The sequence below is a fragment of the Theobroma umbraticum genome, unplaced genomic scaffold, assembly GCF_002168275.2.
Source record: "Theobroma umbraticum cultivar Fairchild unplaced genomic scaffold, ASM216827v3 scaffold_4.1, whole genome shotgun sequence".
In the NCBI taxonomy this organism is placed as follows: domain Eukaryota; kingdom Viridiplantae; phylum Streptophyta; class Magnoliopsida; order Malvales; family Malvaceae; genus Theobroma; species Theobroma umbraticum.
The window spans coordinates 1,965,878-1,985,776 of record NW_018397258.1 but is presented as its reverse complement, the minus strand read 5'-3'; the positions used below and the strand labels follow the sequence as shown (position 1 = coordinate 1,985,776).

The window sequence follows — 19,899 nt, the reverse complement described above, 5'->3', positions numbered from 1 at the left end:
AAAAGAGTTCAAAATGAATTATGGGAAGAAAAATTTTTAAAAACGGGATTGGAAATAAAAAAGATGTGCCCTAAAGCATTGACCGTTCTGCATTAAACGATCGCGTATTAAACACCTTAGTGGCATACAAGCAATTAAATCGTAGACCATAGACAATTTGGCTGATAGCACTTTCAAACAAATGACATAGTCCAAGTGTCACAAGGAAAGTGACTCTATCCCACATCAGACAGGAACGGGAGGTCCTGGGCTCTTATAAGCGGGTGTGCTGTACACCCCTATAAACCGGTTTATGGGGGAGAGAGTAATGACCCCGTGACAAAGTGGTATCAGAGCAGATCGATCCTCGTTTTGACTCACGCCAAGCGCCCGGCCCGGTGAGGCTGGCCCAATGGGGCCCAATGGGGTAGGCAGGGTGACCGACGGCAACGGGGGCGTTGCCGATTTGGGTGGGTGAGAGTGTCACAAGGAAAGTGCCTCTATCCTACATCAGACATGAACGGGAAGTCCTGAGCTCCTTATAAGCGGGTGTGCTGCACACCCCTATAAGTCGGTTTATGGAGGAGAGAGTAATGACCCCGTGACACAAGGCTCCTCTTACCACTAGTAAATACAATTAAAAGATAATTAGTTGCTTAATCAAGAATGGACTAACAAAAATAACTCAAGTTAATGAGATGATGTAAGATTATAAAAAATATCAAGAGAATATTTAATAAAGTAACAATAATGCTGCACATAAAATGTCAAATGTGAATTAAATAAACCTTTTCTCGTATAAAGCAATGCGATTAATTTGTGTGCCTAGAAATTAGGCTACGCAAAGTCTTAAGGTTTGTCCAATCTTGTTGCTACCAACCTTTCGCCTAATATATTTTCATCATTTCATTTTACCTTTTATATTTTTTCAATAATAAGGGTCAGGCAAAAAAATATTCACAAAATTGAGCCTACGTGAGACACAGCAGATAGATATAAGAATTATAAATAAAAAGAGTTCAAAATGAATTATGGGAAGAAAAATTTTAAAAAACAGGATTGGAAATAAAAAAGATGTGCCCTAAAGCATTGACCGTTCCGCATTAAACGATCGTGTATTAAACACCATAGTGGCATACAAGCAATTAAATCGTAGAATTTGGCCGATAGCACTTTCAAACAAATGACATAGCCCAAGGCTCCTCTTACCACTAGTAAATACAATTAAAAGATAATTAGTTGCTTAATCTAGGCTTTAATGAGTTCCGTCCTATACTAATCCATATATATACTAGTGATGGTAATATGTCCATACTTATAGCAAGTAATAAGGTTGTACTTAAATTTCAACAATTAATGTCACCATATAAGAAGCGGCTATATAATTTTATTTTATAAATTATATCTTTTTTATTTAGATAAACTTTATTTACATCTCTTATATTTTTAACTTTTTTCATATAATAACTGTGATTTTTTTTCTCAAGTAATACCATATAGATAATTTATATTTTCACAATAGATTAAGTTGTTAATTTTATATAATAAAATGATCAAAACACTCTCAATTTAAATTTAACTTATTCATTTACATTTAAAGATATCTTTAAATATCTTTAAAATGCATCCATTAAATATTAATTGAAAAAAGAAATTATAATATAATATATTATACAAGGAGACGAGTTTTTGTATATTTGATCATAAGTTGAGTTTCAAAAATGATCCCTAGCATCGACGGACTCCAAGTGGTGATTCATTGTCGCCTATTAAATTTTAATTTTATTATTATCATTTATATAATTATTTTATTATTACTTTTCATATAAAATCTGGTGTGAATGAGGTTTTCCTTTTGGGGTCCCCCCGGCTTCTGGACTAAGAAATTTTTAACCTTATTAACAACTCATTTTTTTTCACAGGTAAATCCCGTCTGCATTCAACGTTCTTTTGATATTTTTGGATGTGACCGTTACGCTAAATGGAAAACGTGAACACGAATTTTTTGTTCTCGCGTGTTACGGCTTTGGGTTCGCGATAAGCCATGCATTCCCCACCACAAAATATACACTTATCACCTATGAAAAAGGATAATACCTTGAATAATTTATTAACTTGTTACACTTTTTGGGCTCCATTTTACTTTTAATAACGGTATGATCAAAATAATTATGCATATAATAGGATGAATTTTAAAATTAATAATAAAAGTAAATAAATAATTTTTTTTGGTTTTGTAATTCCCTTAGTAAGCTTCATATACAAATGACTAACCTTTCAACAAAAAATGGTAGTATGTTTCAAAGCCGTTTTTTCTGAAATATTTTTTTTAAAATTGATATTTGTATACATATAACATTTATATTTAATACACGATCAATGTATAAATTTTATATATTATCAATAAAGCAAATACTGTCACGTGATAATAAATAAATTTAAAAATTAAAATTTTTTATAAATAAATATTCATAAATTTAAAAATATTTTATTTTTAATGATTTTTAAACTTTTAACTTTGCACAATTACAAAGTGTTACTTTGTTATCAAGTGATAGAATGTAATTACACATATAACTTGAGTTTGAAATTTTTGAAACATTTATTGAGACTTTTTTTTAATTAAAAATAGGTTAATTCCCTAATATTTATCTTTTTTGTTGTTTTTATAATTTAAGTAAAACATATAAATTTAGTAATTGGATCAATATTTGATACACTAACAGTATCAAATCTTGACACAAGTCATAGTATCAGTATTGGTGACCTATCGATATTAAATATTAATTGGATTTATTAAGGGTTTCAATCACCAAACTTCAATCATCTTAATCAAGAATGGACTGACAAAAAAGAATATGGCTCATATTTCTTGTGCATTTAATTACTTTTCCTTTATTGTATTTTTTATTTTTTATTTTCTCCCTTCTCATGCCTAAACATAATTCTTTTTTCTCAAAATATATTTCTTTTATAATTAAAACCTAATATAACCAACAATAAAAATATAAACACATTAGCTTAAGTATAAAAATACATAATCTCTAATCCAGTGTGGCAACCCTCATCCGAAGATCCCTAAATCGTATTCAATTGTTCACAGGATCAAAGTCCCTAAGTCCTCATTGACAAAAGCCGAAAAATTAGCCCCAAAACTCTCTTATTCTTCAAAAGGCTGTCCATAAATGGTAACTCCTTGATTTTCCCAGTACAATAAATTTATCGGGAAAACGCGTATAGAGAATCCACCCCTTCTAATATTTCTTCTCTCTCTGTGTCCTCTGTTTTCTCTCTGTTTCATCAGAAGCCCGAGCAGAGTACAAAAATACATTTACTGCTTGTACTTGAACAGAATAATTAGACGTAACCAAACGGCTACCGAAGTCAACATGCAAAGGGAAGGGAAAGTTGATTGACAGTTTTACATGGTTGATGTCATCAAACTTCGTTTTCTTAGCTCGCACTAAAGTGTCGGGGCTTCTTTCTTCTTAAGTAATTAATTGGAGTGAGCAGAAAAAAAGGGTGGAGCCAAAAAAAAAAACAAGAAACAGAGATAGCAATGGAAAACGAAGAGCAAGCTCGTTCTTTGTTTGGGATTTCGCTTTCTGATAGACCAAAATGGAAACAGTTTCTCATTTGCTCTTCTGGGTTCTTCTTTGGTTACCTTGTCAACGGCATTTGTGAGGTATTTTTCTGCTCTCTCGTTTCGTATCGTTTGGTTTATGGGAAAGTTGTGGGGAAGGAGAGCAAAAAACGAGAAGTTAGAGTCTTTAGTTTTTCTCTTTTAGTTGGAGAGATACATGAGGCATTCAATTTACAGAAGAAACCGATTGAGTTGATTCTTTTCTTTTTGGTTTTTTAGTTTTTCTTTTCATCGTTTTTAATCTACTTTCTCAGCAACCAAACAAAGTTAGAATGCTATCAATTCTGAAAGGATTTTCTCAATATGGTTAGATAGTGTTATGGAAACTCTATTTGTTGAAATATTGTATTGGCTTGTTGAAATTTCCTTTTTAGGCAATCACTTGTAACCTTTTTCTAAACAAATCATTAAAGTGAGGATTCTTTCAAGATTACATTAAATATTCATGCATTATATAGTATGTGCTTAAATTTCCTTTTCTTGTGGTAATTAAATATTTTGCTACTTCTCAGGAGTATGTATACAACAGGCTACAGTTCAGGTAACTGCTGCAGTTCTTATTTTTCTTGGAAATCAAGTTTTCATATGTAATTTAGTAAGGGCCTGCTCTGAGGATGGTTTTCACTTTTGTTTCAGCTATGGCTGGTATTTCACGTTTGTTCAGGGATTTGTTTATCTGTTGCTGATTTATCTACAAGGATTCACTCCAAAGCAAATGGTGAACCCATGGAAGACTTATGTGAAACTCTCTGCAGTTCTTATGGGTTCCCATGGGCTTACAAAAGGGTCTTTGGCTTTTCTCAACTACCCAGCACAGCTCATGTTCAAATCCACCAAGGTAAACAGAAAATTCATGCCCCTTGACTATAGCATTAATATCTTCTTTATAGGTTCCAAATTTAGCTGGCTACTTGCTTTTTGATGAGTACTTAGCACTAACTGAAAAATTGGAATTGTAATCCTCGATGATTTTTTTATCTTTTCTGAACTAAAAGGTTCATGTCAAAGTTTAGCCATTATCAGTCGACTTGCACAATTGACTGGACTGAGAATTCCAGTGAAATTTCAGAGGTTTTATACTGAGAAATGTTAATTTCAGAACAGACAATATATTGTTAATATCACATTGCTTATCAGTAAGAGAGAAGGATGGGTTTTAAGTGTTTTACTGTTTTAGGTTCTGCCTGTGATGGTAATGGGTGCCTTCATACCGGGTCTGAGACGGAAATATCCAGCTCATGAATACATTTCTGCAATACTTTTAGTAGTGGGTTTGATCCTCTTCACCTTGGCTGATGCACAAACTTCCCCAAACTTCAGTGTCATTGGGGTAGTGATGGTAACTGGTGCTCTAGTTATGGATTCCTTTCTTGGTAATTTGCAAGAAGCTATCTTTACCATGAATCCTGAAACAACACAGGTGATTTGAACTTCTGAAAATTATCTTTGCTGATGCTTAAATGTGCAAATATGGTTGTTCAAGGAAATAATGTGACTTCGCATTTAATGCTTTTTATCACTATGCCTTAGATGGAAATGCTTTTTTGCTCGACTGTGGTTGGTTTGCCATTCTTGATCCCACCAATGCTTTTAACAGGAGAACTATTTAAGGCATGGAATTCATGTTCACAGGTAAAGATTGCAAATTTTTCACTTTTCTCTGTCTCCACAACATCCAGATGAAGCATAGTCTTTAAACCATCTTCTTTGAGCAGCATTTATACGTTTATGGCGTGTTAGTCTTTGAAGCCATGGCCACATTCATTGGACAAGTATCAGTCCTTTCCCTCATTGCCATTTTTGGTGCAGCCACCACGGCAATGGTACGTTTCTCTCACTACAGCTTATCTCTTTCCCTTGTTCAATTATGTCAATTAAAGCGTAGCTTATTCATGGAAACACTAATGGTTTGTGGTTATAACTTGATCCTTTCCCTTTGAAAGGAAAATACTGTCACTAGTAAACACTGCACATGCAATGAATTTATTACTTGTTGATTCTTTCCATTTTGTGGAGCGGTCTGCTTATTGAATTATTGTCACAGGTGACAACTGCCAGAAAGGCAGTGACTTTACTGCTGTCATATTTGATATTTACCAAGCCATTGACTGAACAGCATGGGACTGGTCTTCTGCTTATAGCCATGGGAATCACCTTGAAACTCTTGCCAGTTGACAGCAAACCAGTTTACAAAATAGTCCCAAGCTCATCCTCATCCACAGATGAAAATATTGGAAATCCTTCTACCAGTAGCGAAGAAATGAGGACCCGATCAGAAATTGAAGAAAGAAGGCCCTTGGTCTAGACTTTGATTATTACTGTAGTTCATTTGTTTCTTTTGACATCTCCTAAACAAGAAATTAAAAGGCAAAAAATGGTGGCAACTTTATTTATAGTATAGTTTTTTTTTTCTTCCTTGTCTTGGTGGGAATCTTCTGTTTTTCCTTTAATTAAAATCGATGAAAGATACTGCAAATTATTGCTCCATAGTCGAAAGGACAGATTCTGGCGTTTGACAAAGCAAAAAACAACACAGTGGTCAGTTAACCACTGGTCAGTTTGGCTTCCATGCATGAGAACACGTACTTGCTAACTCTACAGAGAATAAAAGCATATTCTTTTTTCATGAATGGGGTGAAAAGATAAAAGATCCTGAACGGTAAAAATTGGAACTCTAATCCCATATTGGAAATCAAGGGTCAAGAGAGACAGCAGTAAAAATGAGTGAGTATGTTGGTGAAATAACTGAGGAGACCACCAGCAGCCCATTGCTTGAAGGAGAGGATGGAGCTAAAGGGAGACCAAGCGAGCCTTATCGGAAAGGAGAGACTGTGAAGAGCATCGTTTATGCAGGCCTGCTTGCCATTGTCACTTGCTTCTCTCCCATTTCTTCCATATCTGCCAGCCATCTCTCCTCTGGTAAGTGGTAATTGAATATCCCATCCCTCTCTCTCTCTCTCTGCATACATGCAGGCAATAAGACAAAAAAATTGAAATAGTACGTGTTTTTCAGCTGGTACTACTTTGTTTCCATTTCTTTACTACTTAGCCCGCAAAAGCAAAAAGATATAAGAAAAAACGCCCACCGTGGGGCTCGAACCCACGACCACAAGGTTAAGAGCCTTGCGCTCTACCGACTGAGCTAGACGGGCATATGTGGTGACTTTCTGTTTAAGCATTTAAATTTGCAGTAGAAGTATTGGTGCTGGGCACCGCAACCAGGATATCACAGAGCCTTGGAGACTTTTTGTCTACAAGCACAAAGAAAGATTTAGCTGTCAAGGAAACGGCAGTGACTGAGTGGGATGTCATTAAGGATCAGCAGCAACAGCTCCTCCAGCATTACGAATACATTGGCAAGGACGTCGACGAGGCCAACATGGTAAACTTCAACTATTTAATCAGTCAATTAAAAGTTTTGTATTTTCCTCATGCCTCATGCGAAAAAACTACTTTGTTAATTGTTATGCAAGGTGGTAACCATATTCGCCAAGCATGATGCCATTCTGACAGACGAAATAACGGCGGCCCAGAAAGGGACTCCACCACCAGACCAAGGAGGAGAGACGAAGCCATGGAAGAATGGTCTTGTAACCTTCGTGGCTTTTGTGGGTTTTGGCAACTCACCGCTCCTGTCTTTCATCATCCTCAAGCCTTTTACAGATAACGATTTGGCTGTCTATTGGAGCTTGCTTCATGTCTGCTCTCGCACTTGCTCTTCTTGGTATCGCCAGGGCCAAGATTGCTGGCAAAATCTACGCACTGTTAGTGGGCATTGTCCTCTTAAATGGTGCTGTTGCGGCTGCAGCTGCTTATTCCCTTGGATGGGTGCTTAGGGATGAAGCTGGTCTTGAAGAACCAATCAAGACCAAAGTAGAATAGGAACTTCGATGCCCCTCGCATTTCAGGACTGTAATTGTAAAACATTTACCACATCTTGAACGTGGAGTTTTGTAAAACATATCCTATTTCCTGAACGTGGATGATAATTAAGTTGGAAGTAACTAGCTTAACGAAATCGCTCATTTTGAATGAGAAGGAATTCATTCCCTATGAAAGGAAATTTGATAAAAATTCATAAATAATTGTATTATATCTTTTCATGCAAAAGAAAAATTATTCTTAACGTTCCAGAAATAAAAAATTTGACACCATAAACTTATCGTCTGATATTAGTCAATTTCCTTCACTTAGAGATAATTGCAAGGCGTGCTCTGCTTCGTTGAGGAATAAACGAGTCAGTTGCTTCTGCCCTCTCCGATACACTATACTAGACCACGTGTTCCTACTCATCAGCTTGTGCTGGGCTATGTCATTTGTCTCCGCACTACAAAATAAAACAAATAGGATAATCCAATATTAATCAAAAGATGTTTTATTGGGGTGACAACTTTTGCAAATGAACCAGCAGCCAATCGGAATGAAACTATAGATGGCAGTGAAAACTTTTTTTCAATGAAGAGGGGAAAGTTTGAACTTCTCATATACCTTGTTTGCTGTTCTGGGCTTCCAATAATGAGGGCATTCTCAAGAAGTGCAGCATCACAGTCCTCTGTTCCAGAACTCTCTTCGAGGTCCATCATCCTTGCCCGTAGAGAATTCAAGTAACGATATGAGAACTTTAATTAGGTAATCACATGCATACGTGAACAGGGAGGTTCAGGATTCAAACTCTAAGATGAGTCTGTAATGACTTACTTTTTCTGAAGGAGGTCAACAAGCAATTGCAGAGCTCCAGAATCCCCACAGGCCTCCCATACCGCGGTTCTTATTTCTGTCTCGGATGGCTGTCTTTCTCCTTCAGACCCAACAAGCTTGGAGAAGAGCAACAGTTTCAGTTAGGGCTAAAGCAACAGTTTAAATCATTTGTCATTTTCAAGATGATACTCAAATAGCCGGTTAAGGAATTCTACCTAGTATTTTAGTGTAACATGACTAACAGTAACTGCAATACGTTGAAGAAACAATATGATGTAGCAAAAGAGAAATTGCACCTCTTCCAGCATTGAGGAAACCTTAGAAACCTCATCTTCTCGCATGGCTATAGTCCTCAAGGCAGTCATAAAATCTTCAGGAAAAACCAACTTACTCAAGTAAGAAGGTGTCCTGCGATAACCACTCCAACTAAAATTGCAAATTCTATCAGCTTCACAGGTATTCTTTGCTTTATTGTTAGAGGACCCTCCTGGAAAAAACCCACGATCCAGCAAATTTTTAGGTAAAAGACACCGCATTGCAGCGTTCTGTGAACCACGAACAGATTTATCAGCAAGTCAAACTTGTTTTCAGGCGAAAAGGGAGAAAGGCCAAAAGAATAACAAATCTAATAGTTATACCAAAGAATATGTAGTCATTGAAACAATACATCTCAATTAAATATTAACATAGCAGAACACTCCACTAATTATAAATTCATGAAGACTGAACCTGTGCTACGAGAAGTTGTCCTTTGAAGTCAGAGAAGGAAATGTCCTGCAGTGCCTCCCCAGGATAATGAATCTGTAGAGTTGACAAATGTTAGTGCATAAGCTCAGAAGAGCATAATGAAAGAAGTAGGATCTGATTGAAAGCCCCAAGTCATTCAGTTTATCTCCTCCCAAACGATCAATGCCTAAACAATAATCATTCCTAAAACACAAGTGGACAAACTGCGAATTTTTGCATAAACATACCATGAGATAGTCATCTGGATTATTGTCAACAATGAATCCATACAAGTAAAGCAATTCCTGCATCAAACACAAGGTAATCAACATGGCTTCACATACATCGATAAGCATGTATGCCCCAGATAAGAGTGCCAATATATTGATTATAAGAGAAGTTCAGTGTCACTCAAGAAGTCAATATTGTTAAACTCACAGAGAGCTAAGATGAAACTACAACCTATTACACATATTATACATGTCACGATCAGAGATGAAAGCATGTGGCATGCTAGCCACCAAACATGCCAGCCACCAAAAGATCACCATAACAGGAAGATGAATCAATACCATAGGAAAGAACTTAATCATGTAATTTTCCCACAATAGAAACCTATGCAATTTACACAGAATCAAGGAGCAGATTTAAAAAAATTCTTTTTCTACTTTGTAAAGGACTATAATTCAATTCAAAGATATCCTCATTATGGGATAACAACAAAAAGAGATGATTAAATACAAGAATAATCTATGACATTGAGATACTTCTAGACTATACAGAAGTTGTACAAATCATTTATTGCTGCAATAAGTACGGAATATGCACACAGACAACAGCAAACATCTTGAAGTTAACAAGAGTAACGGAAAGGCCAGAGGAGGCTATCACTGTTAACATATAAGCCTTTTCAAAGTACAGAAGAAATAATTCATATTAGGAAAATAAGAATCTCTCCGGGACAAGGTGAAGTACCTCATTGCCTTTGTTTCCATAACTAATGGAAATCTCTTTCTCGACCGGAAAAGGACTTTGTAAAGCTTTCCATTTTGAGCAAAAAAAATAATGCCACCACTAGTTAGACTTCCGATATTTAAACCCAAAAAAAGGAAGAAACACTACAAATATCATAGATTTCATCAGAACATGTTACATTTAAATCCATAATAGGGAAAGAGGAGACTACCAGAAATAAGGTACATGGATAAAGGAACTTCAGTTATTGATCCTGTTCCATCTACTTCCCATGTCGCCACTGCCTTCAAGTCTAAATGTAAAATTAACAAGCAAAAACCTCAAAATTGGATTAGTTAAAAGCAATGAAAAGGGTGATGGGGAAAGGGAAACTATTAAGGAGAATCAAGAATAAAAATCCAGGAATGCAACATAGATAAAACCAATATGAACTAGAGAGTTACTCACTAATAAAAATTAGCCTACCATGGTTGCAAAAATCAATGCCAGGGAGAAGACCCTCCACCCAGACGGTTTCTCCTTGTCTTGATGTGGAAGTCACTCCATTCACTCCGGTCTCACTCCCTTGAGCCTCAAACCCTAGTTTAAAAAAAAAAAAAATTCAATCTCAATTCAACAGGAATGCGGTAAATTTTTCAGCTGTAAAATCTAACCATAGGAAAGACCTTGCCACATATAATTGGTAAGCAAGAAGCATAACCTCACTTTTTCCATCATTTTCATTAATTGGCTCTCCACTATAAGTATTACTGGTGGAAAACTCAGAACTTTTGTCAACAGAACAGGAGATCTCCTTCTCCTGATCTTCTTGAATTTGAGGAAATACGTACGAATGCGGAAGAGGAAGGTTCAAAGCACGAGACCAAAATATAGAATTTGCCCTAGCATGATGGAAATCATGCAATGTTAACCACCAGAGTTTGAAGTGCCAGAAATGCCCCATCAACCCAAAAAAGGAGAGAGGGAAAAAGAGTTCATTAAGGTGATTCCTACCAAAGGAAATCTTCAAAGCACACATCACTGCAAATGAAGCAAAAGAAAATAAGAATATATGCTTGACAAGACCAGAAACTCAAAATTTTACTCACAACATTTGGTTACAACTTTTTTTTAAATGTAATAAATATACACCTTTCTGAATCTCCACCGAGAACCAGAAGCTTCTTCACCAAATCCTTCACTTTGTCTTCGTACACAGTTAGCAAATCCTTTTTCTGTAAAACAATTATAGTATCTTTCATCATCGTGAGTAGTAAAATTTCTTCCATTTGATCTTCAAGGGAAACAAAATTTAACCAAATACTAATATTTACCCTCAATTCAGTTGCTCTGTACAAGGCTGTTCCTCTCAACTCCAACAGCTCATCATCCGTAAACCAAAGTGGATTCCCAAAAGTAGTCGGAAGCATATCAAGGTACCTGACCCAATCTTTCAATCCACATAAATAAATACAGAAAAGAAAAAAGGGAACACCAAACAACAACTCAGCCAAATAAACGAAAAACATACGGTTTCCATGAAGAATTCTTACGGAGACGCTCCACGGTAAGAAATAAAATCATTAAGAACCTATCATCAACTTCTCCTTCTTCAAACATTGCTCTACACTCTGCTCCAATAAGAGGGTCTTGCAATACCCTCATCGGAGTTATTGCTAAATCCAAGGGAACAACAAGAAGAACCCCTGCCCAGTTTTTTTTCCATAAAAATTAACAAAAACATTTTCAACAACAACGTATCATTCTGCTTCTTTAGCTTCTTTTTAAAGGGTTTTACTTACTAACCATCTTCGTGGGTATTATCGGAGGAAAAAATACCGAAGCCTTTGTTGCAATCGCAATACTTGATGTGACAACCGCGGAATTGAGCTCCGTTTACCTGAATCAAAAGTTGTTGCTTTGTTGAATGAGAGAAATTAAAATTTAGAGTTAATGCTTGAAGTAAAATTGAGTTTAGGGTTTCGGAGAAAACTGAACCTGGAGCCATTGAAGGAAGAGGTCGAGTTTCGCTTCCTCTGGACTCGCCATTTTCGTTGGTGATGGTTAATTGGCTAAACGCCTAACGACGGTCCAGTGAGGTTTAACCGTTTAAGGTTTTAGCGGGCATCGCAACGGCGTCGCTTTACCCACCTCTATTTACATTCCATTTTTTGTTTCGTAATTAATAAGTGCAAATAATTTTTAGTAATAACAATCTCTATTAAAAGAGATACCAAGTGGATTGACATAATTACATTAAAATAAATTAAAATAATAAAAGGTAAAATACTTTAAAAGTTTTTAAATTATTTAAAAAATTAAATAAAATTTCTTTTATTATATTTAATCAAATTTTTATATTTTTATATTTAACTAAATAAGTTTTCATGACTAATATTTCATTATTTATAATAAAAATATCACTTATCATTTATTATAGTGATGTGGTGTTGATATGGATAGTGTAAAATGTTATTTGATTATATCATCATATTATATCAATATGTAACATTAACACCGTGTGATATAAAATGACAAATGTATTTTTACTAAAAATAATAAATCGTTAATATAAGAATTTATTTGATATAAATTAAAAATAAAAAATTTTAATTGAATGTAATAAAAAATAAAAATTTATTTAAATAATTTAATAATTTATTTAAAATATTATATATAAACAAAAATATATAAAATTAATTAATATATGATATTGGTCTTTATTGATGACATGAAACAAAACGTCATAAATTACTTTTAAAATCTAAAATTTAATATAAACTATATGCTCTCAATGACACAAAACCCGTGCATAATTTAATAAAAGGAATTTCATGCTACGTTGCTAGTCCTACGCTATTATCTACTCTTTGCATCTAAGCCTCCACATTGCTAGTTAGTCATCATCTTCCTCCATAGTTTTAATCTCTAAGCAATTATATTCTTATTAATGAAGAACGTTGCTTGGCCAACAATGAATCAATAGAAAACCACATTTCACATTTCACATTTCCCTGGTACTGTGCCTACACATTGAGAAACTCCCATCAAGATGTCCAAGGAGACAGAGACCTTGCTTCCCTCTTAAACCAAAACTTTGCATTAAACAGTGGCCAGTTTGACTGTCACACTTCACTTAAATGTGCCATCAACGGCTCAAATCTAACCCAAATCTAACTTTCTTTCTTTTATTTTCTCCTATGAAATTTAGTGACAAAAGCTCGAGCAGTTCGAGTTAGCAAAGTAGTACCAATATCTCCTTTATTGTGTTCTCAATGTATTAAATATGTTAATATTTGGTAATAAATACATATAATTTATTTTAAAAATTAATTTAAAATATTTTTATAATATAAGATTACAAAAAAACAACAAAGTAACCCACCAACGCACCGTTCGCCATTTGTCTAAACCTCCGTGTGTTCTGGCCCCACTCTACAAGTTTGCTTTCCACAATCAGCGCCAAAAGCAGTTGGTAGTTTTGCATTTTATATAATACTAAAAATGTATCCGTACGTTGCACACGAACACAAAAATACACACCGTAATAGTTTAGTTTGGTTATAATCTAATATGAATTTTGTACACATTCAAATATATGATAAAGTAGTTGATGTATGATTTTTATGTTCAAAAAGTAAAAATCTTTAATTTTTTAAATAAAAAATTAATTTTATATAAAAATAAAACTTTAAAAATAAAATTATGTATTTAAGTCATCCAAATTTCAGACATTGAAAAAAATATGAACTGATCAACAACAATAACACCTTTAAAAATAGATAAAAAATAACACAAATTAGAAGAAAGGAAAGAAAGATCTTGAAGGCAAAAAGAGATTGCAGGAAGAGTGTAATATCAAAACACAAAAGCAAAGATGGACAATAGTACATGAGACACCATCCCTCGAGTCAAATAAATAAAAATCAAAAGCCATTTCAAAGCGCAGATCAGGTAAGCGGTACAAGGAGATGTGAGCTTATGATAGATTATTTTTTGAGAATAGTATGACTTCAAGCTTACACCATTGAATTTCTTTTTATATTTTTTTAATCACCTTTTTTATCTCAATTATTATCTTTATTTTAATATTTGACCAAATGAATTTAATTGATCATTTCGGAAAGACTAAAGATCCACAACAATTTTCTTTTCATTATTTCCACAACTCAGCACATGGCAGCCTAATAAAATCATAACTTGGCTAATTGTGGATCCCTTTGGATCTTCTTTTTATTTATGTTATAGATATAAAAATAAATTATTAATTAATAAAATATGAAAGTATATTGAAATCAATGTGACAGTAACCTATGGTTTTTTTGATCGTTCTATTAAATTAAGTGACTAGTAGAATGTGCAAAGTTTTTCAAAAGAAATTGATTTTTTTTCTTTTTTTATTTCGAATCATTGATTAATGAAATATTAAAAAGATTAAAATTAATATAATATAATAATAATGTATTATAATTTTTTCTTTTCCTACCATTAATGAATAAAAAAATTAATAAATCATTTAAAATATTAATTTATGGAATATGAAAATATCGAAATCAATGTGATAAAGGCTTATGACTTTTCCTCTTCCCACCATTTATGAATATAAAAAAAAGAATAAGAAATTCTTTATTTTTTTATTTTTATTTTCTATAGGAACCAATTGAGACTTTTTTTCCTTTATTTTTCTTTTCGGTATCATATTACCTAACTTAGAAAAAAATTGAAAAATAATGATCATAAAAAAGATTGCATATTTCTTTAATTAAAAAAGGAGAAAGAAAAGGAGGAAACCAACGGAAAGATGATAGCAAGCGAAAGAACAGAGCGGAAGGTAACGATGCATTCAGCACAGACGACGTGCTGAAGGGTAATGCACATCTCCTCTATCCTTCTCTCCAATTTCCTCTTCCCTGTTTCCGAGTTCCTCTTTTATCTCTTACACCTCCTTTCCAGATCTGCCACTACCGCACATCCACGACGTCGTTCCGCTCCAATCCGGTACCGAACTCTATTCTTTCCGTTTCTCTTCTCGTTCCGGATCTGATCATTGGTTCTAGCATTTGATTCCACATTTCACAAACTTTACTTATTATTTGATGTTACTAATTCGTGTTAATTATCATCAAAATTCAGCCATGGAAATGGTAGTATAAATTGCTTTTTAGTAATATCGTTGGCTGAGAAAATGAAACTGAATTTACTGTCGCAGGATGTAGTTAAGATCCATTTAATTCAGTCAAAGTTATGTTTGAAAGTCCTACGACGATCCAATCTTCTCACAGTCCTCATCTTCGGAAACCAGGCGGCAAAGCTGTTTTTTCTGACCTTGGTAAATTAAATAAACCTTTTTCATCTCTTTTAATAATGATTTACCTAGATTTAAACTTATCTAACAAAATTAGAATGTATTTTAGGCGTAGGAGAACCTGGAAATAGTGTTCAAGAAGGTTACGTGTTTCCGTTGGTGCTAGGTGAAATGAAGGGTGCAAATTCACCCATGCATGCTGCGGCGATAATGCCTTCTCCTATCTTTCTATGGAGATTTAAGGTTTGTTCGTTTTCTGAAAATGCATTCAGTATTTAATTCTTCATAATTAGTTCATTTGTTAAATCGGAATTCTTACTTGCTAGTTTTGAAAAGAAATTTTGATGAACTTCTAATGGAAGTGATTTTCCAGGTCATATTGTTTTTGATATGGGGCTTCACTTGTTGCAAGGTCAGTATTGATACAATTAGCTAGGATGCCATCATTGGTGTGGATTCTAGTGAGAATTTGTTTTGGAAATTCTTGATTGTCTTTTAAAGATTTTAATATAGGTTTTTTCTTTTCTTTTTTTTTTTTGGGAAATAGATTGGATGGGACTCGGTCATGAGAATGAGCGCAGACCTGCGAGACTTATTCTTGTATGAGGCTTTCTTATATTATAACCCTCTCCTTCTCGTGGTTAGTTAACTTCTCCTCAGTTTGACTACAGATTCTTCTTTGATATCAGATGTTTGTCGAATCTTACTTCATGGTAGTGCAATTGTAGACAATGATGGTTTGGCTATGGGGAGTGTGTTTGTGGGTCTTCTCACAGAGTAGTGTTAATTACGCCAAAATATTTGATCTGGATCAAAACCATCTCACCCACAGAGAAATATGGAAGGTACTCATACTAATCGCTTCTCATGTTATTTGGATCTTTACACTGCATATACTTTATTGAGCATCTGGTCCTCAGATTATGGTGCAACCTGACAAATAAAATGCAATGTTCCTTTTCTAATATCCAGTTTCTATTTTGCTATATGCAGTGTAGCATATGGATGACAATTATAGTCCCAACTAGCATGACAGCATACCTTTATCTCTACTCCCACGGGGAAGTGTCATTGGCAGCATCACAACCAGTGTAATATCTGCCCTGCTTTCTGGCATTATCTCATCTCTGTATCCCTTCAATTTTAAGTGCATATATGCAAGACATTAGTCTTTTGTTTTGTTTCAACCGTTAGGTTTGGTGACTATAGCTTTAGTGCTTATTATTGTGTGTTAATTTTTTGCAGTAAATATGAGATGCCAATAATGATTTGGTGCATATATGTATGAATACATATGTTTCTGTGACTGTTTGTAGTGTTCTCTTGTAGTCCTTTAGAATAGATTATATGGACTTATTATTATGCAATGGATTATTTGACATATATTGATGGTTCTGAACTTTTTAAATACAAATCACAGGTGATCCTGTATGTTGCTGTTGCTTTGGTTTTGGTATTCCCCTTTGATATTTTCTTTTTGTCATCTCGTTACTTCTTGCTAAGAACACTCTGGCGAATTGCCCTCCCGCTGCAGGCAAGTTTCTAGTGTAGCTTCCTTTTCCTTTTTACTTGAGCTAGCAAGCTGCATTTGCAGACCAGCTTTTCTTCATATTGGATGTGATTTTTTGAAGTTGGGTTCTCTTTAATCTCTTTGTAATTTTCATTTTAAGTAGCAATTACTTGAGTTTCTCTGTGGCTGACATGCATTCACATTTTTTACTTGTTTAATACTTGTATAACAGCCAATTTCATTTCCTGACTTCTTCTTGGCTGACATTCTAACCTCCATGGCCAAGGTATGAACCTAGAACCTTATTTCATCTTCTTAAGCAAGCTATTAGTTTCATTCTCTTAGTTATTAGATTGTACCAATTAAAGGAACAATCCAATGAAATGTTTTAGCATACTCTTGTGGAGAAGGTTTTAGTTTCCTGCTGTCAGATGCAAATAGATTGCATGTCATAGTACCTGCTTTCTTGATTTCTCATGCATTCTTATCCTAATGGACCTACACTAAAGTTATGGTATTAGAATTTGGTTTCATAAGAGGAGTTGGATTTATTTTTCTAATTGTTTGTAATTGTTTCTTGTGTGAAGGTATTTTCAGATTTGGAGCGTTCAGTCTGTCGAATGGTTCATCGCCAGGTAATTATAATACTGAAGACTTTTTAAGTAGGTTATTTATAAAAGGCTAAAAGTGCTCAAAATCTTAAATTTAGTGCCTTGATAGGAATTTTTTTTTTCATCTCAAATTGACTAGATTTAAGACCTTCAAACCCCTTCTTAACAGCCTAGCACTTTCAATATCTGTAAGTTATGTCACCTAGGTAAGTTTTTGATCCTGTGATTCTGTGAAAAATCAGTCAAAAATTTTGATTCTTTTCGAACATGGAGGGAAGGCAACATAACACTAAAGACCCGATGAGCATGTGAATCCTTTACTCTTGCTTCTGGTTTTCAGGGGAGTTAAAACTAATTGAACTTAAGTCTTAATGTTGTGTCTAATAATGCCTTAGAATAGAGCTGTTAAATTGCTTGGATGAGGTCTTCTAATTAATCAATGCTCGTGGTTATCTGCTAACTGTTTTGTCTATCATTTAGTGATGATGTAAAGAAGCAAAGAGCAATATACTGTGTCTTTCTTATGATACTAAATATGATTATGCTTAGATTCGGCTGTGGTCAATTCATACCATAACTTTGAACTGCCGAAGCTTTTCGTATTGATGCAAGGCTGATCATCTTAGATTAATAAGATGAGGTTTCTCTTGGCATTTAGGTGGCAACAATTGCATGGTTTGAAGCTGACTCGGTTTGCGGTAGTCACTCAGTTGGAATTCCACTAGTGCTTGTTATCCCTTATATTTGGCGGCTAATGCAATGCCTGCGGCAGTACAAGGACACAAAAGAGAAGGCAACACTTTTTAATGGTAATGCATCTAGGTCCCTGATACTTACTATTTTCTTGTTAATTTACATCTAGTCAGCTAGGGATATGGAACTATGAACTGTTAAGTTGTACAATGTTATGCCCCAAGAAATTTGTTAAGTTTTGTGGTCAGCAGACCCTTGAACTTTGTCAGTACTTTGTTTTCCTAGCTCTGGCTTGTTTTATCTCATATGGGCTATGTGACTATTGTACAACTGATTATTGTTCTAGCCATTTTGCCTTTAACTGCTATCTATTTTGTTGTAACCCAATTTGCATGTGGTTTTCAGCTTTGAAGTATTCGACAGCAGTCCCCGTGATCTTTCTTTCAGCCCTTAAATATCATGTCTTACCTGATAGTTGGACATATATTTACCGTCGCCTCTGGCTTTTCTCAATTGTTGTTAACTCACTCTACTCATTTTACTGGGACGTAACTCGTGATTGGGACCTTAGGTATGTTGACATTTCCATTTTCCGGGGCAGAGGCACTCTTATATGTAGCTTTTGAAAGGGCACTTTGGCATTTTTGCACCTAATGTTAAGTTCATTTTGAATGTGGCATGTGCAACTGAAACATCACATGGGAAGCAAAAGTGTTGAATAAGGAAATATAAATAGCTTTTCTATTTAATACTGTTTCAGTAACTCTTTAGAAGGGAACATATCTTTAGTCTGTTAATAAATGCTGCTTTTGCTTGCATTCACATGTCCTTAACTCAATTTACCGTACCTGAACCAGAAAATGCTACACATCCTGTAATTATCGAACTTTCTATCATGGCATGCATACTGATGTTTTCTTCCCTCTCTTTTGTCAGTGTCTTCACTAGAATTTTCAAGTTCAACAAACCAAGTTATTGTTCCAACCTGTTATATGGGCGACAATGGGTAAGGATCGTAGGTGCTGTTAGCTATTCATGCCATTTCATTCTGCAAGATACTTAGTGTCACATTGATAGCTAGTTCACGTGCATATAATTTGCCTTTTGTTTCGTTTCGTTTTTTCCTTTTTTCACTTTGTAGGTTTATTTTTGGGTTATTGGGAGCAACTTGATTTTGCGTTGCACATGGACATACAAACTCTCTGCTCATCTCCGCCACAACTACTTGACTGTCTTCATGGTTACGGCCTTAGAGATGCTCAGAAGGTTCCAATGGATTTTCTTCCGAGTGGAAAATGAGTGGAATAAAATCACCAAGTCCGGCTTTCAGCTTCCCATGACTGACATCGCAAGAGAGGATGAAAAATTACTAGGCTCAACCAATCACAATGTATAGATTACACAGTCTCTGGCTTCAAGGTAGCATCAAATTAAATTCATTCTTTGCTTATATCGCATATTATTTCAGCCTTAAAAGCAGTTGCTCCATTTTGGTTGCCCCCTGTTACACTTGGACAATAGGTTGGATTTTCATACCGTACAGTTTGTTGGGACCAGTTTTGATTTGCGAACACGGCCTAGATGTATAACCCTGACTAAACATTATATCATATTGGAGATTTAGAAGTTAGTCTAGAATTGAACTAGTTTCCAGTGTTGTCACATCTCATATTGAATTTTTCCGCAATTGATGCTTGGTTACCATATCACGATCATAAGGTTTTCTCTTTAATTTATTTATTTATTTATTTTTCTTTTCATTAAATCGTGGGAGAAAGAG

At 34.7% G+C, this 19,899-nt stretch overlaps 4 protein-coding genes and 1 non-coding gene across 9 annotated transcripts; 3 read left to right on the top strand and 2 right to left on the bottom strand.

Moving 5' to 3' along the window:
* Nucleotides 1-3,056: 3,056 nt before the first annotated feature.
* Nucleotides 3,057-6,049, top strand: LOC110413760 (UDP-galactose/UDP-glucose transporter 2-like). The gene is made up of 7 exons (XM_021424706.2): nucleotides 3,057-3,664; nucleotides 4,135-4,163; nucleotides 4,259-4,460; nucleotides 4,800-5,042; nucleotides 5,153-5,254; nucleotides 5,338-5,445; nucleotides 5,667-6,049. The coding sequence occupies exons 1-7, from the start codon at nucleotides 3,539-3,541 to the stop codon at nucleotides 5,925-5,927; spliced, it is 1,071 nt and encodes a 356-aa protein (XP_021280381.1). The 5' UTR covers nucleotides 3,057-3,538; the 3' UTR covers nucleotides 5,928-6,049.
* Nucleotides 6,050-6,197: 148 nt separating this feature from the next.
* Nucleotides 6,198-7,524, top strand: LOC149527347 (uncharacterized). The gene is given in 4 exon segments (XM_089783068.1): nucleotides 6,198-6,541; nucleotides 6,814-7,004; nucleotides 7,096-7,301; nucleotides 7,303-7,524. Coding segments are annotated over 4 exon segments (798 nt in total). The 5' UTR covers nucleotides 6,198-6,342; the 3' UTR covers nucleotides 7,505-7,524.
* TRNAK-CUU (transfer RNA lysine (anticodon CUU)) lies at nucleotides 6,702-6,774 on the bottom strand. The gene has a single exon. It is a non-coding gene; the product is annotated as a tRNA-Lys (tRNA).
* A 161-nt stretch (nucleotides 7,525-7,685) lies between the features above and the next one.
* LOC110413943 (SET domain-containing protein) lies at nucleotides 7,686-12,119 on the bottom strand. Of its 3 annotated transcripts, none has more exons than XM_021424973.2 (16): nucleotides 11,999-12,119; nucleotides 11,807-11,900; nucleotides 11,532-11,706; nucleotides 11,335-11,440; nucleotides 11,153-11,235; nucleotides 11,015-11,041; nucleotides 10,727-10,902; nucleotides 10,487-10,600; nucleotides 10,233-10,313; nucleotides 10,022-10,086; nucleotides 9,295-9,351; nucleotides 9,050-9,121; nucleotides 8,617-8,865; nucleotides 8,321-8,436; nucleotides 8,111-8,206; nucleotides 7,686-7,949 (listed from the first exon to the last, which is right to left on the bottom strand). In XM_021424973.2, the coding sequence occupies exons 1-16, from the start codon at nucleotides 12,047-12,049 to the stop codon at nucleotides 7,799-7,801; spliced, it is 1,713 nt and encodes a 570-aa protein (XP_021280648.1). In that variant the 5' UTR covers nucleotides 12,050-12,119; the 3' UTR covers nucleotides 7,686-7,798. The 3 variants fall into 3 exon arrangements, 2 of the variants coding, with proteins under 2 accessions (XP_021280648.1, XP_021280649.1); XR_002444970.2 differs by having other exon boundaries at nucleotides 7,911-7,949; nucleotides 8,111-8,211; XM_021424974.1 differs by lacking the exon at nucleotides 11,999-12,119 and having other exon boundaries at nucleotides 11,803-11,900.
* Nucleotides 12,120-14,708: 2,589 nt separating this feature from the next.
* On the top strand, nucleotides 14,709-19,806 carry LOC110414463 (EXS (ERD1/XPR1/SYG1) family protein). Of its 3 annotated transcripts, none has more exons than XM_021425659.2 (15): nucleotides 14,709-14,867; nucleotides 14,954-14,998; nucleotides 15,210-15,329; nucleotides 15,472-15,548; nucleotides 15,679-15,717; nucleotides 15,853-15,945; nucleotides 16,034-16,150; nucleotides 16,299-16,394; nucleotides 16,726-16,839; nucleotides 17,048-17,101; nucleotides 17,403-17,450; nucleotides 18,085-18,235; nucleotides 18,525-18,690; nucleotides 19,056-19,125; nucleotides 19,261-19,806. In XM_021425659.2, the coding sequence occupies exons 3-15, from the start codon at nucleotides 15,245-15,247 to the stop codon at nucleotides 19,513-19,515; spliced, it is 1,365 nt and encodes a 454-aa protein (XP_021281334.1). In that variant the 5' UTR covers nucleotides 14,709-14,867; nucleotides 14,954-14,998; nucleotides 15,210-15,244; the 3' UTR covers nucleotides 19,516-19,806. The 3 variants fall into 3 exon arrangements, with proteins under 3 accessions (XP_021281334.1, XP_021281332.1, XP_021281333.1); XM_021425657.2 differs by having other exon boundaries at nucleotides 14,710-14,867; nucleotides 15,415-15,548; XM_021425658.2 differs by having other exon boundaries at nucleotides 14,715-14,998; nucleotides 15,415-15,548.
* The last annotated feature ends 93 nt before the right edge of the window (nucleotides 19,807-19,899 follow it).